Raw genomic sequence first — 19734 nt, forward strand, 5'->3', positions numbered from 1 at the left:
TTCCCGTGGTCTAGGACAGCCGGCAAGGTAGCTTAGCGTGTTAGGTCAGAGAGCCGGTTGGCCTCTGTAATAAAAAACTGAGTGGAACGATTACCCACCGAACTTGAACAGGATGTCTTGCGACGTCCGCAACGACCAAACACAACGATAAAAAAAAAAAAAAAAGTGGGGGGTAGCGCCTTTGATTCGTAATCCAAACGTCTTCGGTCCCAGGTTCGATCCCCGCCACTGCCTAAATTTTGATAAATAATCAGCATTGGCGGCCGAAGACTTCCGGCATAATAAGTCAGCGTCATTCTGCCAACGGCCTTGTCAAAGAGGGCGGAGGAGCGGATAGAGGTTCAGGGCACTCTCTTGTCCTAGGGGTGGGAAATTGCCCCTAAAGGCGGAAGAATCAGCAACGATCAACGACATGAGGATGCAGAAGGCAATGAAAACCACTGCATTAAAGACACGTAACGTGTATCCACAGGACAGGGGGCCTGTAATTGAAGAAGAGTCATGATGATCTCTCCATTGGCAAAAGATTCCGGAATAGGCCCCCATTCGGATCTCCGGGAGGGGACTGCCAAGGGGGAGGTTACCATGAGAAAAAGACTGAATAATCAACGAAAGGATAACGTTCTACGAGTCGGGGCGTGGAATGCCAGAAGCTTGAACGTGGTAGGGAAACTAGAAAATCTGAAAAGGGAAATGCAAAGGCTCAGTCTAGATATAGTAGGGGTCAGTGAAGTGAAGTGGAAGGAAGACAAGGATTTCTGGTCAGATGAGTATCGGGTAATATCAACAGTAGCAGAAAATGGTATAACAGGTGTAGGATTCGTTATGAATGGGAAGGTAGGGCAGAAGGTGTGTTACTGTGAACAGTTCAGTGACCGGGTTGTTCTAATCAGAATCGACAGCAGACCAACACCGACAACGATAATTCAGGTATACATTCCGACGTCGCAAGCTGAAGATGAACAAATAGAGAAAGTGTATGAGGATATTGAAAGGGTAATGCAGTATGTAAAGGGGGACGAAAATCTAATAGTCATGGGCGACTGGAATGCAGTTGTAGGGGAAGGAGTAGACGAAAAGGTTACAGGAGAATATGGGCTTGGGACAAGGAATGAAAGAGGAGAAAGAATAATTGAGTTCTGTAACAAGTTTTAGCTAGTAATAGCGAATACCCTGTTAAAGAATCACAAGAGGAGGAGGTATACTTGGAAAAGTCCGGGAGATACGGGAAGATTTCAATTAGATTACATCATGGTCAGACAGAGATTCCGAAATCAGATACTGGATTGTGAGGCGTACCCAGGAGCAGAAATAGACTCAGATCACAATATAGTAGTGATGAAGAGTACGCTGAAGTTCAAGACATTAGTCAGGAAGAATCAATACGCAAAGAAGTGGGATACGGAAATACTAAGGAATGACGAGATACGTTTGAAGTTCTCTAACGCTATAGATACAGCAATAAGGAATAGCGCAGTAGGCAGTACAGTTGAAGAGGAATGGACATCTCTAAAAAGGGCCATCACAGAAGTTGGGAGGGAAACATAGGTACAAAGAAGGTAACTGCTAAGAAACCATGGGTAACAGAAGAAATACTTCAGTTGATTGATGAAAGGAGGAAGTACAAACATGTTCCGGGAAAATCAGGAATACAGAAATACAAGTCGCTGCGGAATGAAATAAATAGGAAGTGCAGGGAAGCTAAGACGAAATGGCTGCAGGAAAAATGTGAAGACATCGAAAAAGATATGATTGTCGGAAGGACAGACTCAGCATACGGGAAAGTCAAAACAACCTTTGGTGACATTAAAAGCAATGGTGGTAACATTAAGAGTGCAACGGGAATTCCACTGTTAAATGCAGTGGAGAGAGCAGATAGGTGGAAAGAATACATTGAAAGCCTCTACGAGGGTCAAGATTTGTCTGATGTGATAGAAGAAGAAACAGGAGTCGATTTAGAAGGGATAGGAGATCCAGTATTAGAATCGGAATTTAAAAGAGCTTTGGAGGACTTACGGTCAAATAAGGCAGAAGGGATAGATAACATTCCATCAGAATTTCTAAAATCATTGGGTGAAGTGGCAACAAAACGACTATTCACGTTGGTGTGTAGAATATATGAGTCTGGCGATATACCATCTGACCTTCGGAAAAGCATCATCCACACAATTCCGAAGACGGCAAGAGCTGACAAGTGCGAGAATTATCGCACAATGAACTTACAGCTCATGCATCGAAGCTGCTTACAAGAATAATATACAGAAGAATGGAAAAGAAAATTGAGAATGCGCTAGGTGACGATCAGTTTGGCTTTAGGAAAAGTAAAGGGACGAGAGAGGCAATTCTGACGTTACGGCTAATAATGGAAGCAAGGCTAAAGAAAAATCAAGACACTTTCATAGTATTTGTCGACCTGGAAAAAGCGTTCGACAATATAAAATGGTGCAAGCTGCTCGAGATTCTGAAAAAAGTAGGGGTCAGCTGTAGGGAGAGACGGGTCATATACAATATGTACAACAACCAAGAGGGAATAATAAGAGTGGACGATCAAGAACGAAGTGCTCGTATTAAGAAGGGTGTAAGACAAGGCTGTAGCCTTTCGCCCCTACTCTTCAATCTGTACATCGAGGAAACAATGATGGAAATGAAAGAAAGTTTCAGCAGTGGAATTAAAATACAAGGTGAAAGGATATCAATGATACGATTCGCTGATGACATTGCTATGCTGAGTGAAAGTGAAGAAGAATTAAATGATCTGCTGAACGGAATGAACAGTCTAATGAGTACACAGTATGGTTTGAGAGTAAATCTGAGAAAGACGAAGGTAATGAGAAGTAGTAGAAATGAGAACAGCGAGAAACTTAACATCAGGATTGATGGTCACGAAGTCAATGAAGTTAAGGAATTCTGCTACCTAGGCAGTAAAATAACCAATGACGGACGGAGCAAGGAGGACATCAAAAGCAGACTCGCTATGGCAAAAAAGGCATTTCTGGCCAAGAGAAGTCTACTAATATCAAATACCGGCCTTAATTTGAGGAAGAAATTTCTGAGGATGTACGTCTGGAGTACAGCATTGTATGGTAGTGAAACATGGACTGTGGGAAAAACGGAACAGAAGAGAATCGAAGCATTTGAGATGCGGTGCTATAAACGAATGTTGAAAATTAGGTGGACTGATAAGGTAAGGAATGAGGAGGTTCTACGCAGAATCGGAGAGGAAAGGAATATGTGGAAAACACTGATAAGGAGAAGGGATAGGATGATAGGACATCTGCTAAGACATGAAGGAATGACTTCCATGGTACTAGAGGGAGGTGTAGAGGGCAAAAACTGTAGAGGAAGACAGAGATTGGAATACGTCAAGGAAATAATTGAGGACGTAGGTCGCAAGTACTACTCTGAGAGGAAGAGGTTAGCACAGGAAAGGAATTCGTGGCGGGCGGCATCAAACCAGTCAGTAGACTGATGACAAAAAAAAAAAAGGTAAAAATGTTTTGATTTGGGAAGTTCAGGTAGGAGATAGAAGATGAATGTAAACATGTTTAACCAATTAGTTTTATTATCACATAATTATCAATGTTATGTTTATCTAATGCGTTAAATGACAAATTGTTGCAAACAAATGTTTCTTAACATCACTGGGTAAAATGGCCCTTTGTAGAAACTTCCACTGGAGATACCAGCACTACATACTAAAGATAGCGTTCACATCTCATGCTCAAAGTGATGCCCATTGGCTTGCATACATAGGGTCACTCTGCGGATGAAGGATGCCCTACTTCGTGCTACTGTTTCCTCTTTGATGGCTGTACAAGTATCAATAATGCGTAGCTTCATGTCCTCTGGTGTTGTTGGTTCGTGTTGGTAAACAGCATCCTTCACTGCTCGCCAAAGAAAATAATCCAGCGGTGTAAGGTCCGGAGATCGGGCAGGCCACCTAACTGGGCCACCTCGTCCAATCCACCTACGAGGGAACTTACGGTTCAGAAGTCGTCGTGCCCGTAGGGCGTTATGTGCAGGGCATCCGTCATGCTGATACCACATGACCATTCTCCGGTTCAGAGGTACGGTGCCCAAGAGAACAGGAAGATTGTGTCGTATAAATCTCGAGTATTGTCTGCCATTTTGGATGCCATTTATAAAGAAAGGTCCGATAATGGTATCTCCAATAATCCCACACCAAACATTAACTTTCCACGGACGTTGATGCTCTACCTGGCCGGCCGAAATGGCCGTGCGGTTAAAGGCGCTGCAGTCTGGAACCGCAAGACCGCTACGGTCGCAGGTTCGAATCCTGCCTCGGGCATGGATGTTTGTGATGTCCTTAGGTTAGTTAGGTTTAACTAGTTCTAAGTTCTAGGGGACTAATGACCTCAGCAGTTGAGTCCCATAGTGCTCAGAGCCATTTGAACCATTTTTGATGCTCTACCTGACGGAGCCATTTTGGATTGTCAGCGGACCAATAGTGCATATTCTTCATATTGACAATTCCTTTGTTGGAGAATGATGCCTCGTCGGTGAAGAGAACATCTGCAAAAAGATTTGGATTAGTCAGAAGTTTTTGCTGAGCCCACCGACAAAATGTTACCCTATTGCGGAAGTCATTTCCATGAAGACCCTGATGTAAATGAACATGGTAAGGATGAAATTTATGACGTTTAAGAATACGATGTGCACTTGATTTCGACACACCAACTTCACGTTCAGTCTGACGTGTGCTGATTTGAGGATTCACAGCTATGGTAGCGAGCACAGCAACTTCAGCACGTTCATCTGTGCGTGTTCTAGGACGATGTCGAGGTCTTGGATTTAAGCTTCCCGTTTCCCGTAGACGAGATGTGAGACGACCAAACATCCGGCGCGAAGGCGATAGCTTGTCAAGGAATCGTCTTTTGTACAGTCGTTCTGCCTGAACAGCATTTCGTCCACCTACATGTATGTAGAGTAGGGTAGAAAACAGACATATTAACTTAATAATCATAATGTTCGCTGACAGTACTATCAACAAACAAGCAATCTCATAACGTATTTCCCGTCAACGTACATTATCCATAGATCAGCAGCATTTCTACCATATCTTCATGTGTGTACATTGTACTGTACAGTATAAGTTCCACAACACAACGTTTATTCACAATGTGTACTACCTCCGTGCTGTCACTAGATTACTCTGATGCACGACTACACTGACAAGCGGTGTACTGCACGCCAAAGCAACAACAAATGGGATGCTCGGAGGGTGGTGGAGTACAGGAGTTTGCATGGGTCGCAAATCATAAACAAGGCGAAGTGGTAACTGTGGCAGTAGTTGGAACTACGTGGGACATTTGACTAGGTAGAGCCAGGCCCTGCGCGACAGGCACAATGGGTCATACAACGCATTAGATAAACCTTATTTTAGGTGTGCAGGATAAATAAGACAACCTGACGGGTGTACACCGATCGGTACTGGTTCATATTGTGTACGTAGATACGTAAAACGTGCAAGAGGGAAACCATTATGTGCTTATGAGAGTTGATGGCAGCAGACCGTATTATTCGTTTCGGACCTCTTGATAAGTATGGAGTTGTGATTAGACATGTCAATCACATCGCGATTACGGGCAGCATGGGGTTCACGCCTGAGCCTCAGGACATGCGCTAACAGCGCATGTCGGGTGTTTCAAGCGTCAACTGCGCCTCTCAATATCTCGGGATGTAATGGGAATATTACGATGCAATCAACGCCATTGTGTACGTACTTGTTACGACCACCTGTCACCTTTTTTCGGGACGTCATGACCACACCACTGCCATTTTCATGGGGGTCACACGTTCTATTATGTCACTGACCTTTGTTGTGTATCTGATATCAACTGTTCTCTTTCTGTCTTTCTTTGTGTAGCCCAACATCGATCTTTCCTTTCTCTTTGAGTTACTATTACTTTTGTAACAATGACTTCGTTTAATGTCTGTGTCTCACAGCATTAAATTCCTGGCCGAAAACAGTGGCCAAAAACTGTTTTCTTCTGCTCAGTCGACATCTTAGACTTCAAAATATATGGGCAGGTGGAAGTTGCAGAAATTTAACTGCAGTCAGGTGTGAAAGGAGGAGGTGGAGGCTCAGATGGAGGATATAGCCAGAGGAAGTGGGATGGAAGATATGGCCGGAGAGGGGGGAGGGGGAAGCAAATGGACAAAGAAAGGGTCAGGAATAGGTGAAAATGGACAGAGGGAGAAAGAGGTAGAAGCAGAGAGAGGCAAGAAGAGATTTGTTCAATACACGTGTCGAAAGCATATACGGATGAAGGTTTGGGGATATATATATATATATATATATATATATATATATATACCTATGTGATGTCTTTGATCTGTTGTAAAGAAGTGGAAAGGTAGTGTGACATGTTTACTCTTTTCAAGTTAAGTTCTTTGTATTATTTAGAGGGAAGCGGTATTTAATTATGTATATTTGTGTTGACTTCTTAATATGTTTAAATAATGAGTTTTTTTAAATATGTTTGCTGGCAATTATGTAATAACTGGTTCATACTTCATAGGGACTTTGTACTGTATAAAAAGAGACCCAAAGTAGTTCCCCTTTGCAACCGAAGTGAGTTGGCATGTTAGGAAAAGGTGGATGTGGCGCTCGATCTGGGCAGCAAGTGAGCGAACACAGTAGTCAGTCGGCAGTAACTGACAAATAAACAGCGCAGTTGCCGAGTGAGACTTACGGTATTGCAGTTGGAATGGAAAGACCTCGTATTTTAATACGCAGCTGTAAAAGGGTGCTCTCTATTTGGGAAAAGCTCTAAAAGTGGTATTAACAACGCCAAGAAGATGCAAATAGAGCTAATTATTGCCAATGGATAGACCACCTAGACGCCGTGGCTCGCCGCCAAGATTGCGCAACCACTTCGTCACACATACGAAAGGTCAGAACTGTATTACTGTATGAACCAGTAATGTTGTGTTTGGTTCTGAGAAAATATAATACTAATATTCGAAATGTGTTTGAACAATGTGTCCGCCCTACGCACTTATCCTAGTAGGACCCTCTCCTTTAAGTGATGAAATCCGAGAGTGTCCTTTGCATAAAAAGCATTAACAGTTTTACAGTGCGTTTTGTTTGATGTGTGGCAAAGTTATGCCAGTACTCTTAATGCGCAGGGTAAAATTTACTTGTTTTCCATACATATAAAAGAGAGTATTTTGAAATTTAACTAGAAATTGAACTTAAATATCAGTTTAGGAAAGAGTATTACTTTGAAAACAAAAGTGTTCTAATGTTTGTTGCTTTAAAGTTGTTTTCAAAACTACTCGCTTCACAAGAGGTAGGATAAATCAGATTAGTAGGTTTCTAGCTGGTGAATCTTTAAATGATTACTGAGAAGCAAAGGTAGAAGGTTTGTATGCTGTGTCTCCTTATAGCTTTTGTATTGTAAATGTTTGTATTAATTGTACTTGACTATTATCATGTGCTATCTGGTCTTGTGTGGGTTGTGAAGAGCAAGTTTAGATTATATTAGTTAAACGCAAAAGCAATGATTAAAGTAAACAAGAGAAAGAGCTCATTTGCAAATCTCGTGACTGCTTTACTGCTAAAGCTATACACTGTGTAATTTGTCCAATTGCGTGTGTTCATTGCACTTCACAGAACAGTATTTAATGAAAGTTTGTTTTGAATTAGTAAGCCGGCCTGGGTGGCCGAGCGATTCTAGGCGCTACAGTCCGGAACCGAACGACCGCTGCGGTCGCAGTTTCGAATCCTGCCTCGGGCACGGGTGTTTGTGATGTCCTTAGGTTAGTTAGATTTAAGTAGTTCTAAGTTCTAGGGGACTGATGACCACAGCAGGTAAGTCCGATAGTGCTCAGAGCCATTTGAACCATTTTTTTTTTGAATTAGTAAAAATAGGTTCTTTGTAAATAAGGTTTTTACATTATTATGTCTGATTAGGCTGGCGACCGTGTAACTATTTCATTTACCAGTAATCAGTTGCTGTTACTTCTTGCAAAATTGTTTCTTTCTTCTGTCTACCTACAGCTATTATTACGAAATTAAGGTTGGTTCAATACCAATCTTTCCGTTAGGTAAACTCGGTCAGTTTTCTAAACTAACATGTACCGCAAGTTAAGGCCATATTTGGCAAATTTACTACGGCAGTAGTGTTATACGTGGCTGCCTTGTGACAGAAATAAATATTGTCGTCACTAGGCTAAACTTCATGCCGGTATAACAAGTGAAGCAGTAGTGTTATAAGAGGATTAAAATAAACACTTTGCGAAATACAATCAGGGACAGTAAGGTGTTAAATCGCTATAGTTGGACTCCAAACATTCCGCTATGATTGCAGACGGAGTACAGTCCATGTGAATATGCCTAGGCTCAATTACTTTCTCTTGCATGGTGTCGCGTAGACTGCAGATATTTTCATTCCATGGCTTCTGTTTCGATCTTAAACGGAATGCTTCATCCCACGTTTATTGCACCCAACGGAGCTCGCTACATTTGAAACTCAACACCAAAAAATTTATTATTGATATCACAAGGAACATTGTTGCAGGCATTCTCATTGCATTCGAGCTCATTGGTAGACCATATTCTGAGATATTCATGGGTTCTGTAAGAGGTGCACAACTGAAATTTAATTTGTTATCTAGATTTTAAAAGATGAATTAGAAACTTTAACTTTTCTACAAACCCTAATTTCACTGAGTCAGATAATGCAGTACGCACGAAAAAATGTACACCGAAAGTGAAAACGTACTGTGAGTGGTGGTTCAGGAAATAGTTACATCACTGGAAGCTTTCTGTTGAACTATGGGCAATGTACTACAAGATGTTTGCAGCCTTAAACCAGAGACTACATCGAAAACATAAGCGAAGAAAACAATGTATTTGTCTATCATTAACATGTGTGCAATATTACATGTAGATGAAGAAACTTTGCAGAAGAAGAATTATCAAAGTATTATTAGAATTGGCAGTAGAATTATTTCAGTTTTATTACTTTATTCAGCTGATATTAATTGTGGTATTTAGAGATCACAGTAGCAGGTAATACTTAATACAATCTTCTTAAAATCAATGTCATTCTATTTTATTTGGATATTGGTTCAGAGCCACGTATGTAAAGCCGTTTAGCAGAAGTGAAGCAAGCAAATATTCACGTTTCAAAATTATTATTTTGTTGCCTGTAGTATTAAAAAGTAGCCAGTCATTCTCATTACGAACAGTCGTCTAGCTCTAATGATAATTCGTTAATGAAAAGATCAGACGACCTGTTTATGAAATATGCATAAATTCCCCGTACACCAAGACTAAGATTTCTTGTGCTTTTAATGCATGATACTGAGAATACAAAGTAAAACGATAATTGGCTGAAGACCTACTTACAATAAAGTGTCAGGTTCAGCTGTGCCTGTGAACAACTTTCATATGTAGTGAAATATTTCTTTAATTTGTAAATTATTCAGACCGTGGTGAACCTTAGAATAATTCTGTGGCTTGGAGCCTGCAGAATGCACATACGGTTATATGACAAAAAAGGAATGCGTTTTTAGTGTTAGTCTTTCAATTCTGGTATAAAATAGCTTCCAACTGAAACAATTTACTTGTTTCTTGAGCGGTAAATGTGTACTGCAACAGATTGCTACAGGTCAGTCAATAATACAGGATCACTCATTAACTCAATATAAATAACCTACAGGTTCTCCAATATTAACTGCCGAAGCACCTTGTTCTTCTCGCCAAGTTATGATGTGGCGCTTGCAGTAGTTGCAGTAGTCTGTTTCGCTTACTGTCACATTTTGCGTGGTAAATTTTTCTGGACACATCGAGATAATAAAAACTGGCCTACTCGCACTATGCTTCACCTTACGTTTCATAGCGAGGCTCCAAAAAATTGTCCCTTGTTAGCTACTTCTGCAGCTACATCTACAGAGAAACTCCGCCAGCCACCGTACGGTGCGTGGCGGAGGGTACCCTGTACCACTACTAGTCATTTCCTTCCCTATTCCACTCTCAAACAGAGGGAGAGAAAGATGACTGTCTGACTCCGTATGAGCCCTAATTTCTCGTACCTTATCTTAGTGGTCCTTACACGCAATGTATGTCGGCAGTAGTGGAATTGTTTGGCAGTCAGCTTCAAATGCCGATTCAAAAGGTTCAAATGGATCTGAGCACTATGGGACTTAACAGCAGTGGTCATCAGTCCCCTAGAACTGAGAACTACTTAAACCTAACTAACCTAAGGACATCACGCACATCCATGCCCGAGGCAGGATTCGAACCTACGACCGTAGCAGTCGCGCGGTTCCGGACTGCACGCCTAGAACCGCGAGACCACCGCGGCCGGCTCAAATGCCGGTTCTCTAAATTTTATCAATAGTGTTTATCTAAAAATAATGTTGCCTTCCCTCCAGTGATTCCCATTTGAATTGCCGAAGCATCTCCGGAACACTTACGTGTTGTTCGAACCTTCCGGTGACAAATCTAGCAGCCCACCTCTGAATTGCTTCGGTGACTTCCTTCAATCCCTTCCCCGTTGCACGGCTCCCCAAACCTCGAGCAGTACTGAAGAACAGATCGTACCAGCGTTCTATATGGAGTCTCCTTTGCAAGTGAACCACTCTTTCCTAAAATTCTCCCAGTAAACCGAAGCCGACCATTCGCTTTCCCTACCACAGTTTTCACATGCTTGTTCCACCTCATATCGCTTTGCAACGTTATGCACGTATATTTAAACGAATTGACTGCGTCAAACAAGGCCCTAGTAATACCGCATCTGAACGTTACAGGTTTGTTCTTCCTGTTAATCCGCGTTAACGCACATTTTTACACATCTGGAGCTAGCTCCCATTCACCAGACCAACAGGAATTTTCGTCTGCGTCGTCTTGTATCCTCCTACAGTCACTCAACTTCGACACCTTACCGTACACCACGGCATCATCAGCAAACAGCAGATTGCTACCCACTCTGAGCCAAATCATTTAAGTATATAGAGAACAATAGCAGTCCTATCACATTCCATGGGACACTCCTAATACCCTTGTCTCTGATGAACACTCGCCGTCGTGGACAGCGTACTGGGTTCTATTATTTAAGAAGTCTTCAGGCCACTCACATATTTCTGAACTTATTCCGCATGCTAGTACCTTCGTTAACAGCCTGCTATGGGACACCGCGTCAAATGCTTTCCGGATATCTAGAAATATGGAATCAGCCTGTTGCCCTTCATCCATAGTTCTAAGTACATCGTGAGAAAAGGGCAAGCTGAGTTTCGCACGAGCGATGCTTTCTAAAACCATGCTGATTCGTGCGTATAAGCTTCTTAGTCTCAAGACAGTTTATTATATTCGAACTGAGAATATGTTCAAAGATTCTGCAGCAAACAGAAGTTGCTTATACGTCAGTCGAAACATTTAAGTTGTTCATCTGATGTTGGAAGCTAACATTCTGAAACATACGCTGATGTAGCGCATTGAATCGTAGAGATTCAATCATCGATTCATGAAATGTCTCACACACTAAGGACTTCTATATAAGATGCCCCTTCAGATGGGCTTTTTCGCCTTTCTAGCTTTTCAATACGGGTAGATCAAACTCCGTGCAATGTCTGTAAACATGATACGGTTACTGCTCTCAAGCACTGTAAAAAACACCGATTGTGGTCTGCTAGACTAAATATCCTAATAAATGAGAAAGAAAACATGGGAAAACAAACAACAGGTACCAATAAAAGGTAAACTGTTAGGAGACTGATATACCCTTCTAGGACCGAGTGCCGAAAGGTGGACGGTATCATAGCATGCAGCGTTTCTCAGACACGCAACGGGCTGCCCCCTGCTCTGGAGATATGGTACGAGGGCTAATGAACTTGTTTGAATGGCAAAGAGGGTTAAAATTCCAGCCTAATAATACTAGTTTAAGTTTGCAGAGTGTCCCTAAGCCACTTGAGGTAATGTTCTTAATATTTCGCAACTGCTGCGCTCGATATTACATTGAACTGTCTAATTGACAGTTTGTTTCTTCATCAACAACAGGCAGGTTGACAGCTATTACAAAGACTTTACGGACGCACACATAACGACTGCAGAAAATTACCCAGATTCCTCTATCACTGTATGCAGCAGTTACAGTCTCTGGAGATCCAAGTATGTGGATGTTGAGATAACAACATTGGCTGCAGATTGTAAGACGTCTTGTCGCTTCTCTGAACTTGTTATTCCGAGAATCATTTAAGAAGCGATCTTTTCTCATCGTGCTTCACTTGTTGTCAGATCTCCAGACTTGTGTTTCCGTCTCCGGAATCCTTCTAACGGCTTCCGACCGAGACGACAATATCTCTCTTTTATGCTTTTCGCTTCTGGGAAAGAAACACTTAGACTTACTTCCCCTCGAGAAAATAAACCTCCTTTCCGGGTAACGATAACAAGGTGTAGAGAATGACCTTGGAGAAGTAATGCAAAGTAGTTCCTTGAATTCAACACGACTCAAGTTCGCCATACAATTAAAGAAAAAGTGCCTCGTATTTTGCGCTACTGTTCATAGCTTTCTTAGAGAAACGCTTCCATAAAGACTAGAAAGTACTTTACATTTCGGTAGGTATCTACGGAGAAATAAGACTGATTTTGTAAACCTGTATACGAGGGTAAACTTTTATTAATCATACATCTATAACAGCGGGCTGAGTTCATTTCTCTCGGAAAGCTGGTCACAGGTAACGCTTGCGGCACAAGATTTGAAATGAAGATAGTGAAACAAGAAGATAATATTTATATTGTGAGGTGTTTTCTCGATAATGGCATAATTTGTTTTTCCTTTTTCTGCAAGCGAATATCCTCAATGTTAATGTAATCTTTTACTGTCTTTCGAATGATTTGACACCATTTTTCACTCTTTACTGTACTATGATGGGCTTACATATGAGCACATATACTAAGACGAATATCTTCGGCAATATGGGCGAGATGAAAGTAATGAGAACTTTTTGCCCGTCATTTAGGGACGTCACCGCTCAAAATTAATGCCATGTAGTCCCCGTTTCCCCTTTACTGCCCGACTCCCATCCCACACACACACGGACATGTTTCGAAGATGTCTCAGTAGATACATCAAATGAATTCGCAATTGAGAATAAGGAGTGCTATCAGCTGTAGAAAATTTGTGGCGCACCGGAATTCAGACCCGGATTTCCTGCTTATCGCGAGCGGTCGCCTTACCATTTGGCTACCCGTGCACGACTCGCGTGCAGACCCAAACTTCCATATGTCGTCAGTCATGTGTCTATGACTTGTACTCGTACATCCATTATGTACAGGGTGGTCCATTGATAGTGACCGGGCCAAATATCTCACGAAATAAAAAGCGAAGAAAGTGGTCCAACTAAAACATTCATATTTCTTTACGTACTACACGAATAGGTAATAAAAATCGGTGTTCCTATTTAAAAAAACGCAGTTGATATCCGTTTGACCTATGGCAGCGCCATCTAGCGGGCCAACCATAGCGCCATCTGGTTTCCCCCTTCAAGCTGGACAAGTTTCGTTCTTTGTAGTTTTTTTGTTTGACGCTTATTCCGTGAGATATTCGGACCCGGTCACGATCAATGGACCATCCTGTATTTTCCCGAACAGGTCTGACGTTTTACTTGAAAGTCGATTGCACGGCAGCGGCAGACGCATGCATGTCCAAAGGAAACTTGCATCGTGATCACAATAACACAGGCATTGCAGTATCATATAGTCTTAATAAATGGCTAACCACAAACCTTGCACCGTAATCAGAAACACAGACACTGCAATATCGTATAGCATTAGTAAATGGTTAACCAGAGGGCGATCGATGTAGTACTCAGACTGCATTGCCCTTCCGCACATTTTCTGATGATTTTGTTTGTATTTCACTCTTGACACCTTTTCCGCCTCTGTGGCATTTATTCTGTTTAATTGTTGTTTTTGTTTAAACAGTTGTAACTTGTTTGATGTAATATACTGCACCATAACAAGTGTTTCTTCTTCTTTGCTTTCAGGTTGCCTCCCAAATGAATTCCGGTGCAGTAACTCTTGCATCGACCTGGTACGACGCTGTGATCGCGAACCCAACTGTCCTGATCAGGAGGACGAAACCGGCTGTGGTGAGTATCCAGACCTTCATACACATTCTGCACCTGGCCGTCAAACGCTCATTGCCGCTCTCCTGCTGGGACAACAGTGTGATGTAGTTACCTGTTGCCTTACTTTTGGTATTTGAAAGGAGGCTTTATTGCTCTCAATAGACTTGGTTTCTTCGTTAAATAATTATCAACAAAGCACAGTCATATTTTATTAACCATTCCTCTCCAGTTTATAATGTAAACGAACAAACAAAATCATTTGTACTCACACTAAACCCATGTAATAACGGTGTAGATAGTATCTCTTCATTAAATGTGCAAAGTAGCTTCATTTAACTGATATTTCGACTCCAGCAAATATATCCACTACCTTTGTTCATAATCAGTCATAGAGATTACGTATTACGTCCACATATTATCGCCGGTTCATATGGCTCTGAGCACTATGGGCCTTAACTTCTGAGGTCATCAGTCCCCTAGAACTTAGAACTACTTAAACCTAACTAACCTAAGGACATCACACACATACATGCCCGAGGCAGGATTCGAACCTGCGACCGTAGCGGTCGCGCGGTCCCAGACTGTAGCGCCTAGAAACGCTCGACCACACCGGCCGGCATTACCGCCGGAATCGTGCCAAATCCCTGATGAACCGGATAAGCGTTGTGTCACGCTGCCACATTGCTGGAGAACATCCTGTCTAATAATATTCGATTAAATCGTATTTGAGGGCGTAAACATAGCAAAGTTTTACTATGGGCTACCATTCAAATTATCCCACCCTGTCACTCGTTTAACAATGAGAATTTACAGGTGTACTTCCAATCGTCTTCTCCTCTTTAGGAACGAATGTAATACTGTTTTAGAGTCAAAGAGCCCCCATTTGATTCGAAGATAAGAGAAGATACCAATTAAAAGTTGAACGGGTAACCTGGTAGAAATGTGAACTTTTATTCGATGAGTTGTTGACTCTCGTTTACCTTATGCTGCGCTATACCTAAGTTCCAACACTTTCGCTACAAAACATCTACAAACTTGTCAACTCATATTGTGACTGAAAAGACAAGGGACGATGTGTTCGTAATACCCTATCCGTTTATCGAAAGTTAGATTCCTACTATACATTCCACTTACTTTAATTTGTCCACCTGTCAAAAGCCTGAATACCCAACTATTGCAGCGTGGCCAGATGCGATAGGTGCAAGAAGAGCGTCGATGAAGTTCTGGAGGGCATTGACAGGTATGTGGAGGGTTGCGGAGTCCAGTGAGGTGGCCCGCTGCTCCAGGTTTCACGGTTGAGGATTTAAGGAGCGAACAGCCCAATCGAGGTACTGCGCAAATTCTCGATTAAGTTTAAATCCAAGGGTTTGGTGGTCAGAGGAGTACGGTAAACGCTCCTGCGAGCCGTGTGACACGTTTCAAGCCCTTGCCGGCAGATTCCACCGTGCAGAGGAAAAACAAACTGCATGCAGAGGTGGACTTGGTCTCCAAAATAGACGCATACGTATGTTCATCCGTTGAGCCTTTCAGACTGATGAGATCACCCAGAGGCCGCCACGAAAACGTTCCTCAGACCATAAAGGCCCCATGAATATCAGGATACTGTCTGCGAAATTTATTTCTCACAGAATTAGTGGCACAGAAGTAATAAATTTAAGCATCATAAATGATGCGGCGGTTTTTCATGCATCGGTTTGATTATGACGTCATGAGAGGTAGGTGGTTCTTACACCGACAGCAACTGTTTCCAGACTGTAAGCGATACAAAGTTTGCTTGAAATTGGCCCAGGGGTATAGGAGGAGATGTGGAACATACATGGGTATACGTATGGATCCATTTTTTAATGTACATGAATGTAACGTACATTTTGCACCCTCTTGAGTCTTTCATTCTATTGCAATATTCAGCCCACTGTGTGTGATTTCGTCAACTGCTAGACCTAATGAGAACGTGCATAATCTGTTTGGAATAAGGAAGGGTACTACGTACAGGAAGCCGTGTGTGTAAGCTTACCGTAACTTACCTATATCGTTCAGCAGCCGTTATTAGCGCAATGCGACTTGCGTCTTGTGTACATGGGACGGTGGCAAACGAAGTACTACTTAGTGGTAGAAACCACTGAATCAGTCAACCCGTATAATCAGCTGGTCTTCATGTAGAGGAAGAAGTCGTCTTTCCAATATAAGCCAGCGCGGTAAATTACACAGATCCATGAACGTTGCAAACGTGATATTTACGGACTCGAACTGCTTGCTTTTGTCATGGCTTACGGCTGTAACTTGCTGTTTCAACTCCCCGGAAATGTCAACACCCGTGCCCTTCAAACCATTGCAAAGAGAACTGCCCTTAGGATACCTCTAGCGTGACGTATGGAGCAGAGCGGCCCTTTTCTCACTGGGGCGCGAAAGGTGGTACCCCACAGCGAACAGAGACTTGGTAAAACTAGCGGCGGTCGTTATCCTTCCTCCATCTTCTTTAGGCGCCTGACTTACGAAGGACGAATTCTTCCAATCGCCTTGAGACAATGATCGTTTGAGTATCGGACATAGATGATCAATAATATAGCTAGAGTTCTCTGAAAGGTCTTCATGACAACATACTGCATAGAAGCAATATTAGTTTAATATTTTCTTTTCCTGTCCAGTTAGCGATTTATCTAGAAAAACAACAAGAATTAGATAAGTTATTGGAATATATTCATGTCCTTATTAAATCGTGTCCACAAATCAGAACAATGGTAATATTCCGACTCATTAGATCGTGTACCACTGATTCTAGCTTATCATGTTTTATTGTAATGAGCTGTGTTCACCCAACGCTATGGCGAGGGATATTTCTTTGCGAAAGGTCGATATTTACGTCGTTTTACGTCGTTTTCAAGGAACGATGTAAGTTTGTAACATATAGATTATTGGCTCTGAGCACTATGGGACTTAACATCTGAGGTCATCCACCTCCTAGAACTTAGAATTACTTAAACCTAACTAACCTAAGGACATCACTGCCCGAGGCAAGATTCGAACCTGCGACCGTAGCGGTCGCGCGGTTCCAGACTGAAGCGCCTAGAACCGAAACACATATGTTTTAGGAATATTAAACATTAGTTTAATCTGTAAATTACAAGCATGATCTGAAATTTGTTATGTCGTTGGCATCGGTATTCGTTAAAGAAAAAAAAGCGTCCGCCACATAGATTATTAACTGCCCAGAATCGTTGGCAGAATATTTTAATTTGGGCAGACAGCGACTATGCTGAACTCATTGAAATGTATACCATATAGTTGACTGCCGGTAATTTGTCCGTTTTGATAATCTCTTTTATTAGACGATTTCAAGTGGATAGCCAGGTCTTCATTATGTTATCAAAAATTATCGTCATCTTTTACCGATGACATTTCCAGTCATCTGTAACTTCCGATATTAATTGCTGAAGATCATACCACTGATACTATTTTAGCAGTTCCTTTTCAACTCTGAATCACTCGACATTCTTTGAATCCTTTTGTGGCTATTCTCCATATACGCATATTTATCGCCTTTAAATCTCTATTTTATTTATTCTGTCGAGGTATACCGTCCAATACTGCATATCATTGAAATTTATTTCACTTCTTAAGGCCAGTTTCGCCATATACTGCACGGTTAATATCTAGTCGACTGCTGTTGTCAATATAAGCTGGATTCATTTACTTGGCTCAAAAATGGCTCAAATGGCTCTGAGCACTATGGGAGTTAACATCTGTGGTCATCAGTCCCCTAGAACTTAGAACTACTTAAACCTAACTAACCTAAGGACATCACACACATCCATGCCCGAGGCAGGATTCTAACCTGCGACCGTAGCAGTCGCGCGGTTCCGGACTGAGCGCCTAGAACCGCTAGACCACCGCGGCCGGCTCGTTTACTTGTTTTACAGTTGAATTCTATCGTTTTATCTCGCGTTGCTGTTGAATTGTTTGATCAGCATCACTTTATAGAATGAATTTTTACCCTTGTCGGCGGAGTGCCCGCCGTCATGAAACTTCCTTGCAGATTTCATCTGTCTACCGTTGGCAAGTTTCTTACCAACTGAGCTATTCACCTTGACTCATGACCCATTCTCACAACTTCACTGCAGCCAATACCTGTCTCCAACCTTCCAAGCCTCACAGAAGTTCTCTGCATACATTGCAAGACAATGGCGATGCCGTGCGAAAAACCATAATTTGACTGAAAAGACGGTGTAGTGCCACTACAGGTTGGAGTGCTATAATTGGCTGCACCACTCCCGTCGTCCCGTTCTGTGCTACAGTGACAATCGTCGCCATGTTGACTGTCTGTGATGCACCAGACGTCATATCGCCTTCCATGTGGATACTAGTTTAGCTACACACAAGACCACTGCCTAACACAATGTGCACGACGTGCGTGGTTGATCTTGAACAGTGCGGCGAACATGATGTCGGTCCTTCCAGGTGCTACTCGCTTGGGATCGAGTGTGACGATGTAGGTCTTTTTGCATGCTAATCACTTGGGGCCATAAAGATCCTGCATGTTGTTGGTCATGGCTCCCTTGAACCCATCGATTCCATATTGAAATGACAGTCCGAACCAATGTGAGCAACTGAAATCATGGGAAGCTACGACGCTGTCCCATGCGGTTAGACTTTTTCCCTTCTTACAGACACAACAATCATTAAAAATATTACTTCTGAATGAGAAACATGCCACAAAATCTTTCCTTATACATACACACATCCCCTCGGTTCCCAGAACTCCTGAAAATAGACGTTGACTGTGGATATTATATCACAGACACAGTCCCTTTGACTGTTCAGACATGTCACTAACCCCACCCAAAGATGTAAATAACCATGCATGAGTAGCGCCTATTGAACGGAGGGGGTCCGACAGTCGATCAGTTCCAGTCATTCCACCAGGAAAGAGGTACACACTCGTGTTGTCTGTAGTTCAACCATGCCTAGACGGTCAATACCGCGTTTCGATCGCGTCCGCATTGTTACTTTGTGCAGGAAGGGCTCGTATCAAGGGAAGAGTCCAGGCGTCTCGGAGTGAACCAAAGCGATGTAGTTCGGACATGGAGGAGATACAAAGAGACAGGAACTGTTGATGACATGCCTCGCTCAGGCCGCCCAAGGGCAACTACTGCAGTGGATGATCGGTACCTACGGATTATGGCTCGGAGGAGCCCTGACAGCAACGCCACCATATTGATAAATGCTTTTCTTGCAGCCACAGGACGTCGTGTAACGACTCAAACTGTGCACAATAGACTACATGATGCGCAACTGCACTTCCGACGTCCACGGAGAGGTCCATCTTTGCAACCACGACACCATGCAGCGCGCTACAGATGGGCCCAGCAGCTTGCCGAATGTGCCGCTCGGGATTGGTGTCACTTCTCTTCACCGATGAGTGTCGCATATGTCTTCAACAAGTCAACCATCGGAGACGTGTTTGGAGGCAACCTGGTCAGGCTGAACGCCTTAGACACGCTGTCCAGTGAGTGCAGCAAGGTGGAGCTTCCCTGCTGTCATGCAGTGCCATTATGCAGTGCCGATGTACGCCGCTGGTGGACATGGAAGGCGCCGTAATGACTGAACTATACGTGAATGTCATCCTCCGACCGATAG

At 42.6% G+C, this 19734-nt stretch overlaps 1 protein-coding gene across 1 annotated transcript in view; it reads left to right on the forward strand.

Moving 5' to 3' along the window:
• Positions 1-19734, forward strand: part of LOC126456273 (G-protein coupled receptor GRL101-like) — a 568827-nt gene that overhangs the window by 227677 nt on the left and 321416 nt on the right. The window contains exon 3 of the mRNA XM_050092025.1: positions 14017-14121. Within this exon, the coding sequence (XP_049947982.1) occupies positions 14017-14121 (105 nt within the window). The remainder of the gene's footprint in view (positions 1-14016; positions 14122-19734) is intronic.

The sequence above is a fragment of the Schistocerca serialis genome, chromosome 2, assembly GCF_023864345.2.
Source record: "Schistocerca serialis cubense isolate TAMUIC-IGC-003099 chromosome 2, iqSchSeri2.2, whole genome shotgun sequence".
Taxonomy (NCBI): Eukaryota; Metazoa; Arthropoda; class Insecta; order Orthoptera; family Acrididae; genus Schistocerca; species Schistocerca serialis.